The 11209-nt window shown below is 32.6% G+C and overlaps 2 protein-coding genes and 1 long non-coding RNA gene across 3 annotated transcripts; 1 reads left to right on the top strand and 2 right to left on the bottom strand.

The window, feature by feature from the left end:
• Positions 1685 to 4897, top strand: LOC104747398 (peptidyl-prolyl cis-trans isomerase CYP40). Its single transcript, XM_010469025.2, has 9 exons — positions 1685 to 2071; positions 2530 to 3030; positions 3118 to 3205; positions 3304 to 3356; positions 3814 to 3918; positions 4047 to 4122; positions 4232 to 4269; positions 4369 to 4445; positions 4652 to 4897. Exons 1-8 carry the CDS (start codon positions 1901 to 1903, stop codon positions 4420 to 4422), a joined length of 1086 nt encoding a protein of 361 aa, XP_010467327.1. The 5' UTR covers positions 1685 to 1900; the 3' UTR covers positions 4423 to 4445; positions 4652 to 4897.
• LOC104747397 lies at positions 5213 to 5993 on the bottom strand. The gene is made up of 2 exons (XR_761145.1): positions 5837 to 5993; positions 5213 to 5490 (listed from the first exon to the last, which is right to left on the bottom strand). It is a non-coding gene; the product is annotated as an uncharacterized LOC104747397 (long non-coding RNA).
• LOC104748733 (putative F-box/LRR-repeat protein At3g44080) lies at positions 8168 to 9866 on the bottom strand. Its single transcript, XM_010470330.1, has 5 exons — positions 9629 to 9866; positions 8872 to 9290; positions 8652 to 8795; positions 8234 to 8559; positions 8168 to 8174 (listed from the first exon to the last, which is right to left on the bottom strand). Exons 1-5 carry the CDS (start codon positions 9864 to 9866, stop codon positions 8168 to 8170), a joined length of 1134 nt encoding a protein of 377 aa, XP_010468632.1.

Below are 11209 nucleotides of genomic sequence, written 5' to 3'. Positions count from 1 at the left end.
GGTTGTCGGAGCAAGCCGTTTTGAAATAGCAAAAGACATGAACATTTTCTCTCCACATAGGAGGAGGGCAGAGCCGAGGTTCTCTCTATGGTGGAGAAGATTGGACACAAGGTTATCTCCCAAGGGAGGAAGGCGGAGCCAAGGTTCTCTCCATGGTGGAGCAGGTTGGACGCAATGTTCTAACCATAAGGGATGAGGTCGGAGCCGAGGTTTTCTCCATGGCGGTCATGCATTATTGTGATGATACATTATTGATTAGTATATTATGTAATATATAAACACATTAATCCAACTATTTTACTTTCACTTCTACATAGTTACTATCACAAATACATTAGAAAATTTAACATTAGTTACTATCAAAAGATTTTGTAACATTAGAAAAATGTTTTTACTTTCATTGGTTGTCGGAGCAAGCCATTTTGAGATAGCAAAAATGCGTGAACATGTTCTCTCCACATAGAAGGAAGACACAGTCAGGTTCTCTCTATGGTGGAGAAGGTTGGACACAAGGTTATCTCCCCAAGGGAGGAAGGTGGAGGAGGTTGGACGCAAGGTTATCTCTCCAAGGGAGGAAGGCGGAACCAAGGTTCTCTCCATGGTGGAGGAGGTTGCACGCAAGGTTCTCTCCATAAAGGGTGAGAGCGGAGCTGAGATTTTCTCCATGATGGTCATATATTATTTTGATGATATATCATTGATTAGTATATTATGTAATATACTTTTTATTCAAAATATTTTTTGAGCCAACAATTTTAGTAATTAAAAAACTATGCAGAAATGAAGTAAAATAGTTGGCTTAATGTATTCATATAGACATTTTCTAGGTGGTGATAAAAAATATATTTGTAACACAGAATATATTTAGGTGTAAAAAAACACAGTTTTAATAGTAACATACATAAAAGATTTGTAAATGGATATAAATCAGTGTCTTATAACAAAAATAAAATTTATAAATAACTAACAACAAATTTTAATATATATATTTTTAAATTCAATTTAATTTATAAAACTTAAAACCCGCACATCAGGTGGGTCCTCATCTAGTATATATATATATATATATATGAGTCTGGTTATTTTTTTGAAGGGATTTGCCAGAAAAAAAGTTAAAATTACAAAAAATTAAGATTTTTAGAATATCAATTTTGAATCTTTATTTCTCGTTCAAATTAACTTCGATTATAACATGTAAAAAATGTATAATAAAGATAATTTGTTCTACAAATTGAAAATTATATTTGTAGGTCGAAAAAATATTCATTTTTTAATAAACTTTTTCTGTAAAAATAAAAAATTTAGTTCGTTTTCTTTTTTTTTTTCGGAATCAAAACTTCGTTTGAGTCTATCTATCTAAATATGTCAAAATGTACTTAACTAAAATATCTGATAAAAAACAATAAAAAATAATGTAAATAACTTAAATAATTAAAAATATCAATAATAAAACGAAATATTTATTGTGTAGTGGCCATAGTGGGATAATCACCAACTATCCATATATGGAATGTACCTGAAGGGACAAGTATCAAATTAATTATCAATATTTTGTTTTTGGCAGCAAGTAATAAATTTATATATTTTTTAACGTTATATAATTTGGCAGCAAGTAATAAATAAATAAAACGGAAATAAAAATAAATAAATAGAGACAAAATTAGTTGGAGGAAGCAAGTGGGTCATAGGGTTTCCTTCTTCTCTCTCAGTGTGTCGTTTTGATTTCTGCGTTGAGAGTTAAAAAAGAGTTGAGACAAGTCTCCATCTACAGTACAGTCTTTTTAGAGACGGAAGCCACACTGAGAGAAGAAGACAGATACACAACGTTCTTTGTCTCTTCCTCCGATTCTTTCTCTCTCTCTCTCTCTCTGTTTCGGTTTCAAGAAAGCAAGAACAAGAAATGGGTCGGTCAAAGTGTTTCATGGACATTAGCATTGGAGGTGAGCTTGAAGGAAGGATTGTTATCGAGCTTTACGATGACGTTGTCCCGAAAACCGCTGAGAATTTTCGATTGCTTTGCACCGGAGAAAAGGGTATTGGTCCAAACACTGGTGTCCCTCTCCATTACAAGGTTCTCTCTCTTTCTCTCTATGTGTATATATGCTCTCTTATTTATCTGTTTGCTTTGGGTTTATGAAATGTTAGAAATGGGTATTCGGTGTTTTTGTGATTTAGGGTTTGAGGTTTTGATGGGTCATTCGTCTTTGGGGTTATGAAAGATCAAAACTTTGTTATAATTGTGATTAGTTGGTAGTTGTGATTGAAAGATCAAAACTTTAGGATGAAATTGTGCTATAGAAACGTTTCTGGATGCTTATGGTTTGGGTTTTGATGGGTCTTTGCTTGAATCTCTCTGTAAGTCCTTAATCTTGTATTGCCTAATAGCTTCTGAGTTTGTGTCAGTATTGCAATTAGGTTACTGTTATTGGTATTGTGTGAAGTAAAGATCAATACTTTGAGGATGCAATTGTACTATAGAATTGTTCTGAACACTTATGACTGATGTTATTTGGTATAATTTGTTGTCAGGGGAATCGATTTCATCGTGTTATCAAGGGGTTTATGATACAAGGTGGGGACATATCAGCAAATGATGGTACAGGTGGTGAATCTATCTATGGGTTGAAGTTTGAAGATGAGAACTTTGAACTGAAACATGAGAGGAAAGGGATGCTCTCTATGGCTAACTCTGGTCCCAACACTAATGGCTCTCAGTTTTTCATCACAACCACTCGGACTTCTCATTTAGATGGGAAACATGTTGTGTTTGGAAGGGTTACTAAAGGAATGGGAGTTGTTCGATCAATCGAACATGTTAGCATAGAGGAACAGTCTTGTCCTTCTCAGGATGTTGTGGTTCATGACTGTGGAGAAATCCCCGAGGGTGCAGATGATGGGATTTGTGACTTTTTCAAGGACGGTGATGTGTACCCTGACTGGCCTATTGATCTAAATGAAAGCCCAGCTGAGCTGTCTTGGTGGATGGAGACTGTTGATTTTGTCAAGGCTCATGGAAATGAACACTTTAAGGTGCTCTTCCCAACGTTTCGAATTATATGTTCAAGTTTTTTTGTTTCTTTGAATCTGATCTGATTTTGTCCTCAAATTTACTCTCAGAAACAAGACTATAAGATGGCTCTAAGAAAGTACCGTAAGGCTTTACGTTATCTGGATATCTGCTGGGAGAAAGAGGGCATTGATGAAGGTTGTTCATCACTTTTTCTTTCTCTATTGTTTTTCCATTTACTGTGTTTCTCAGGGAATATTGATACTGTACATACTCCTCTACCTGTGGTCTTACAGAGACGAGTACTGCCTTGCGCAAGACAAAGTCGCAGATCTTCACTAATAGTGCTGTAAGTTCATATTTCTTACCTTTTTGATAAGCTAAATTTCTTGTTACTATCTGATGTTGTATACTGCCTTGTTTTGGAGATTGATATTGCGGATAAGCTTCATTGTCAATAGAATGATAGGCTGTTTGAAAATGTAATGTAAACTAAAAGTGAAGTGGGCTATACTGTAGACCTGTCATATATGTTGGTTTGTGCTGTTTAATTATTTCTTGAGAAAAAAGTAGGGTAAGTTGACATTTACATATGCAGGATTCTAAGATAATATTCTTATAGATTATGTTTGTGCGACATACGTAAAACTGATTTAATCATTGCTCATATGAATTATGGATTTCATCTCTGTTTACATTTCCAATGTTTTCTCCATAGTCCAACTTGATTGGTTAGGGTTCCCTTTATAGCTGGTGTTTTAAACTGTATGTCATATCATTGTAATTGTAACTGGCTGTTGTGGCAGGCCTGCAAACTCAAATTTGGAGATGCTAAGGGAGCGTTGTTGGATACTGAATTTGCGATGCGTGACGAAGATAACAATGTTAAAGCATTGTTTCGTCAAGGCCAGGTACTTAAAAAAACTTAATGCTCTACAGTTTTCAAGAACCTAGAATGAGGCATAGCCACCAAAATTATGGATATCTCGTGAGATGAAGATGGTTTCTGTTTCTTATCTGCACTTTTTGGTAATGTTAGGCATACATGGCTCTAAATAATGTCGATGCTGCTGCTGAAAGCTTTGAGAAAGCTCTTCAATTCGAACCTAATGACGGTGAGTGGTTCATTATTATTAATGGTTTGTCATTATTGATGTCTGAGATTTGGAAGAGAAATCCAATTAGCATTTTTGTACGTGTATGATCGTGGGAGTTGACTTACAGCTGGTATCAAGAAAGAATATGCTGCAGTTATGAAAAAGGTTGGTATTCGTATAAACAACACAAGAGTTTCTTTTTGCAGTAACTTAACTTCGTGCATGAAAGTCATTGAGCTGACGTTAGTAACCATACATGTGCAGCTCGCCATTAGAGACAATGAAGAGAAAAAGCAGTACCGCAAAATGTTCGTATAGGGTGCTCTGCTTCTTCATTTAGGGTAAGCCTAAACTAGTCAGTATATAAGTTTATATAACTGTGGCATTTCTTTGCAAGCAACCAAAAAAAGGGTTTCAGAATTCCATTGCCTGTCTAATTACGTTTGTCATCTAATTTCAGAATGCTGCACTTAGTAAAGCTTTATTTTAACTACACTAATGTGTATCTTAGTAGTAACTTGAAGTGTTTCTGCTGATGTCTATGTAGGTTTGGTCGGATAGTAAAGAAGAAGACTAACAAAAAGTGAAAAGGAGCATATAAAGAAACAACAAAAATATTCAAAGATGTGGGAACTGTTTCTATTTCCCTCATTTTTAGTAAACATTTTTACTTCCTCCATCATGGCAAAGACCGATGCATAGTAATATCGACTGGGAAATTGTTTTTACCGAAAATACAGATTCAACTAGACAGTTAATGAAATTTTGAGTTACTGGTTAACTCTTTTTTTCTTTTGCCTTTCTCCCCACTTTTTTTGGGATATATTGTTAATAACATTACTAAAAGTAAATGTTGATTACAAGCCTTAGGGGAAAGGGTAAATGAGCATCCATGTCATTAAAATTTGTGAATAATATGTTTTAGTTGGTGTTAGATGAGCATCCATTTTAGTACAATAGTTGGAGGGGCAAGAAAGATGTTGTTAATGTTCATGAAGAGTCTAATGGTGGATAAAGATGTAAATGGAAGATATGTATTGCTCTAACAAAAAGCACAGTATAGATGCAGTTACGGAACGTTTCTTTCGGATGCAGGAGATGGACAATATAGGCAGACTAGTGCTTATGAAGTATGAACTATCAAACAAATAAGAATTTTTTGATAAAACAATACTAATTAAATCTCTCTGTGGGAAGGCTTCAACTTATTGGCAGAACTGAAGCAGATTTATAATTAGTGTAGACCGACGATAATCCCAAATCACAGCGAGCGGTGAAACTATCGTCTCGGAGGACCACCACCTTGTCGACAACCACTACCGCGACCACCACCACCTTTTAGACTACATGATGGTGATACTGGTATTAGCTTCCTTCTCTGATCTCCTATTTGATATATAATGGAAAGAAAACATATAAATTTTGATTAAAATGCTAGTTAAAAATAATGTAGAATCCTTTTTATTGTTGATCCAAACTGAACCAAAATCGAAATCGTTGCAACAATTGAACCGTTTCGATTTCATTTCTTTTCAATTGGTATCAAAATAATAATCAAACAAAACCGATAAGGAAAATTACAATTCCTTTGAAACTTCTTAAATTTAAGATTCAACTTTTTCATCTATTGTTTAATTGTTTTCAAATATATACATATACACATTAATGAGAACGTGAAACTGAAAAAGAAAAAAGAAAAAAAAGGCGGGGAAAAACAAGTATAGATAGAGACCGTTGATACGCAATGGGTGTAACTCCAGCCGAGGAGAAGCAAAAACACAGTTTATGCGCCAAGAGGCCAAGAGAGCCAGCAAAAGCAAGAAGACAATCCCAAAACTGTTTGCCATCTTTAATTTTTTTTGCTCTCTTATTAACTGTTGAATCTTATATTGTTATTAATCCCTTTGGGAATTGCTTAAATTCAACGAATGAACAAAAAAATCAAATACAAATGAAACTAAACTTTTACTTGGCCACTCATTTAGTCAACAAAAGACATAAACAAGATATTTGAATTTATGCAGTAGAATCCAAATTTCTGAAAAATTTGGTACTAAGTGAAAGAAAGATAAAACCTTTTAACAAAAAAAAAAAAAGTGAAAGAAAGATAAACGAAGTGCTTATGTTTTAGTGATATGGGTCTATAATTCAACCCAACTCCAATAAGTTGGATTGATAAGAATCATAGACTAATCTACTACATTAGGTTACATGGTTAAATAATTCTATACATTAATCCATGAGATAATTTTGCAATCGGCAATTATCTATCGATAAGAATAAAAGTATAAATTTGTTTTGCAGTTTTGAAAAGATACACATTTGCTAATTTTTATTTCCTTTTACTATCGAACATTCGTTAAAATGTGTCAAGCAATCTTTAAAATGAGTAGAGATATGGCAAGTGTGAAGAGTTGAAAAATGCTACCAACTTTAAGGTCTTTGACAATAGGGGTGGAGAGGGAGAAAGAGATTTAGGTAAAGAAGTATTAACTCTTATATATAGGTCACCACGATTTATACATTTTACTAGATAAGGCCCGCGTTATTACACGGGTAAAAATGAAAAAAATTATTGAGAATAGTTAAGTAGTAATATAGATGTTTTCAGATTTTGAATATGAACCTCTCATATTCATTTTAACACTCTCTCAGTTCCATTATATAAGAGTTTTAAGGTTTTTTTACTCTATTTATAATATTTTCTTAATTTTTTGTGTACAATTTTTATTAATATAACAATTTATGACTATTTGAACTATGCATTATATTTTCTTATTGGTTGAAGTTTTATAAATGACATAATATTTATTGTTTATTAATCTTTATGTTTTTACCCAAAAACTCTTTTAGGACAGGGAGTACAATTTAATGTCTATATTATCATAATATATAAACCATATTTTAAGTTTAGTTATACATTTCATCTTAATACATAGAACTAAATATTTTATATCAAACACAGTTAATACATTATATCAAATCTATATCTTAGTAAGAATTGAAAATACAAATAAAAATTAACAAAATATAATTCACAAAAAAATTGAATCAACATTATTTAAGATATATTTGTTATGTTGTTATCTCATAAGTACTAATTTTACCGTATGTCATAATCAATTTTAAATGAGTGAAATTTATAAAATAAAAACATATATAAAGATATAGAGACATTCTCATCAAATAACTGAAGATTCATTCCTATAAATTACAATTTATTTTGAATTACCTTATGTTTTAACACATGCATTACAAAAATACATGTTTTGAAATTATAAAATCAAACATAAAAAACATTACCAATATTATTAAATGATTTTTTTTAAATGATACATATTAATATTTGAAATTTTTTAATCTAAAATAAATTTCATCGTTAGACATTCAGTTTATTAATTACATTTAACTATCTATTTCATCTTAAAACCATAATTCACTTCTTCATAGATTAGAGTTAAAAATTTAATTAAAAAAAAATAATATGAGCATCATATGAGATAATATGTATATTGGTTAGTATTTAAAATTTAACAATAAAAATAATCAGTAAAAAATCAGTTAGTATCCACAAAAAATTTGGAAATCCAAAAATATCCTAAATATTATTCTTCTTTATGTCATAATTCCATAAGTAATACTTTTGTCAATTTTCATCAATTAACCAAAAATTCATTCCTACAAACTGATTTTTTCTATTTTTTTTTTCAGGTTTCTCATATTACTAAAATCTTAATTTTTTTTTTATCTTTAAAATAAAACATGTAAAACTATACTAATACACATCACGTATTGAAATTTTTTCTTTTTAAGTTCATTATTCTTTCAAGGTTTTGTGTACTTACTTACAATATAAGTTTATATTACAACGAAAAAAATTTGACACGTGTCAACATCTAATCAATATATTTGACACATGTCACGATCTTGTTAAGAATAACTTTGACATCAAGCTTTATATAATAAGATAAATACAAAATTAAATAATTGGAAATTTAGAAACCAAATAAATTGAAATTTTTGAATCTACAATACAATAACTATTTTTGTTTTCGGCAGTGTATTAAAACCTATGTAAAAAAAAAAATACCAAAAACAACCTAATCCACAAGAGAAAAGCACCAAAAACCTAATTAGAAACTCCTTAAGTCTGGGCTTGGGTTTGGACACCTCAACGGTTGTACCTGATACCGTGTCTCGTTTAAATATCTTGATCTTGTATGAAAGTTTCAACAGATCCTGCGTGAGTTGCATCTGTTTTGGGTCATCCAACGTAGGTGCAACATAGACTTTCACAACATCAAGGCGCTTCATTTTGAGCAAGAAATGATTAATGTGTTGCAGCTCGTTTGCATTTCCTTGATGCTCCTTGATACTCACCATCTTTATTTGGTTATTTGGGGGAATGTGAATCCCTAAAAACCGATTTCCTTTAAATGTGTAACGATGCAGACCCTAAAGCATCAAGATAACAGAGACTACTTTTAATGTCATGCAGCAGTCGTATATGTAACATGAGATCGATTTGTTTAGAGTTGGCTTCTTACCGAGAGAACTAGAAATTTTAGGTTTGGAGAACGCTCTAGCAGAAGTGGCAAAAGCACTCTCAAACCTTTTTTTTCACCCAAAAACACTAACTCAAGGAGGTTGTTGAAGACTGGTAGTCCACGTTTGCAGCACACTGTAATCACCTGAAATATACGCACAAAGAATATTTTCCCTGTTTCTAACCAAAAGATGATGAGATCATACAATACCAAAACACACCCGGACAGCAGAAGTGGTCAAGTGCAGGGTCTTGACGTTGCGTATCCCACTAATAAGAGGCGTCACATCCCCGTAAACCAGCTTATATGTATTGTAATCTCTTGCAACAGTAAGGTCCAGTGTAGCTTTGGAAAGTGAATCCAAATTACAATGTAGAGGCTTAAGCCGAGCATAATCAGAGTAGTAGAGGTCCACAAGACTTGGTATGTCAAGTGAATTAATGCTCAAGGGATGAAACTTAACATCGCGCTTATAGGTAACCGAGAGTCTCTTAATGGTTTTGCTCGATATGACCTCTCCTTGTGAGTAATTGTCTTGAAGTATGGTTAAGTCCTCAAGTGCAGGGCAAGCAGCAAGAAACACACCAGAGAATTGATCACCCGTAAACGAAACGAAATCAAGAAAGAGAATCTTTAGTGCTGAAAGATATGTATCCGAAGGAAAACTTGGGATGAGTAGTTGTTTTCCTAANCCTTTAGTGCTGGGAGATATGTATCCGAAGGAAAACTTGGGATGAGTAGTTGTTTTCCTAATGAAAGCTTAACCAGTGTTGTGCTAGTGAACACTTTTGTTGGGAGATCACTGTCCCGCCGCAGCATATTTTCGAAGCGTAGATGAAGCTCAGAGACACCTTGTTCTAGGGCGTTACATATCCGGCGGTCAATAACAAGCCTGCCATGTCCTACTCTCAAATCCTTTTGTTTACACATACACAGTCTTTCATTAAAATTTAGTGAGAACTTCTTTATATGGTTACCGCCTTGCGAATCCAATGTTCTATACACAAAATGCCTGAAACCCTTCCGTTTACTCTTCTCGGGGTGAAAAAAGATGGAATCGTCACAGTCAAGATTATGACACAAAGAAAATAGAGTCTTCCACCTCTTGGACAAAAGAGAAGTTGAAGCAGCTTGTTTTGTGGGAAGGAAGGACAACATTTGGACAAGAAGATCATCCGGAAGACTGTCTATTGAAGTCGTAGAGACAAACTCCATCTTTGGTGGTAACCTAAAACATGAATTTTGAACTTCAAAGTCATCTACCAATTAAAAATATATTGCAACCCATACGTCATCACAAAACACTAATCAAATCTAATAGAAATCGACTTAACTAGATTCCTAATTTGAATTCATTAAAATGAAACCTTACATAAGAATTGACCGAAGCTAAAAAAGTTAAGATCTAACAGAACAAAGCGGCCATGGATTTTGTTAGATTGCTTGCCACGAATCTTTCAGCTCTTCTCAATTATATTATGCATTTGCAAATTGATAATACAGCTTATATTGTATATATTCAAAAATGTGTATATTTAGTATATCTAGCTCTTAGGATCTACCAAGTTTAATTATATATATATACTTTTTCAGAAAATGATATTATATATATATATATATATATATATTGTTCTTTTAAAAACCATTTTTAATTAGAAGTACGATTGTGTATTTCGATTTTTTTTTAAAATATGTTTGTTTATGAGAAAATTAGTTAGCTCACCAAAAAATAATATAGTACTTTAAAAAAAGTTAGTAATTCCATTTTCAATTTTTTCTAATACAGTATTTAGATATCTAAATATTTGGTTGACATTATTAAGTGTGGAAAAAATAGAAAATATAAAAATGGAAACTTCATTTTAGTGAAATTCTATGAGATAATTGTAAAATTTAAATACTTAACACATGTTAAGTATGCTTAAAATTTAAAATTCGTTTCTCTTTTGTTGATTGAAAGGAAAATGGAGAAGCTGATGTTTTGGCTAAGCTTTCTCTCAAAAACTATGTACCAACCCCGGGTATGAACGGTTTAATGAAATCGATTTGCACAAAAAAGATGAAAGAACTAGGATATAATAATTCCACAAACGCGTCCTCCCCACCAAACTTCGGAGAAAATTTATAATTTCTTTTCCACATCATCTGACTTTTCCGTAGAATTTGTTTAGGTTCCCACAATATACCCACCATAAATCATTGCTTTAATTGGTATGTTGACGTAGCGGCACCTTAGTAATCCGTAGTTTGTGAGAATATTCAGAAAACTATGTTCTAATTTTTTTTAAGAAAACGTTTCAAGTTATTTATGCATTTTTATTAGTTATAAAAAACTGTAAATCACAAAAAATAGCTATTTGGCCACTCTTAGTCCATTTCCCTATCCAGAATCAAGCTTGACAAACGTTTCTCCTTTGGTGGAATTGAAACCCAAAATCATTAAGCTCGGCAACCATTTCCAAGATGGAATCGTCAAAGCGGAAGTAAAAACAAATAGATACCTCCACCTCTTGGACATAAGAGAGGTGGAAACAGCTTCTTCTATAGGAAGGAGGGAC

This window comes from Camelina sativa, chromosome 15 (assembly GCF_000633955.1).
Source record: "Camelina sativa cultivar DH55 chromosome 15, Cs, whole genome shotgun sequence".
Taxonomy (NCBI): Eukaryota; Viridiplantae; Streptophyta; class Magnoliopsida; order Brassicales; family Brassicaceae; genus Camelina; species Camelina sativa.
The sequence above is the reverse complement of the archived record's forward strand: the minus strand, read 5'-3'. Positions and strand labels throughout refer to the sequence as shown.

What these genes read in the sequence shown, in the direction of transcription:
- LOC104747398 (XM_010469025.2), top strand. Translation starts at nt 1,901, where the DNA reads ATGGGTCGGTCAAAGTGTTTCATGGACATTAGCATTGGAGGTGAGCTT. An exon ending in GAAAGAGGGCATTGATGAAG is followed by an intron (nt 3,206 to 3,303) that starts GTTGTTCATCAC and finishes GTGGTCTTACAG; the next exon opens with AGACGAGTACTGCCTTGCGC. An exon ending in ATGCTGCAGTTATGAAAAAG is followed by an intron (nt 4,270 to 4,368) that starts GTTGGTATTCGT and finishes ATACATGTGCAG; the next exon opens with CTCGCCATTAGAGACAATGA.
- LOC104748733 (XM_010470330.1), bottom strand. Translation starts at nt 9,866, where the DNA reads ATGGAGTTTGTCTCTACGACTTCAATAGACAGTCTTCCGGATGATCTT. An exon ending in AACATTGGATTCGCAAGGCG is followed by an intron (nt 9,291 to 9,628) that starts GTAACCATATAA and finishes CATATCTTTCAG; the next exon opens with CACTAAAGATTCTCTTTCTT. An exon ending in TGACCACTTCTGCTGTCCGG is followed by an intron (nt 8,796 to 8,871) that starts GTGTGTTTTGGT and finishes CGTATATTTCAG; the next exon opens with GTGATTACAGTGTGCTGCAA.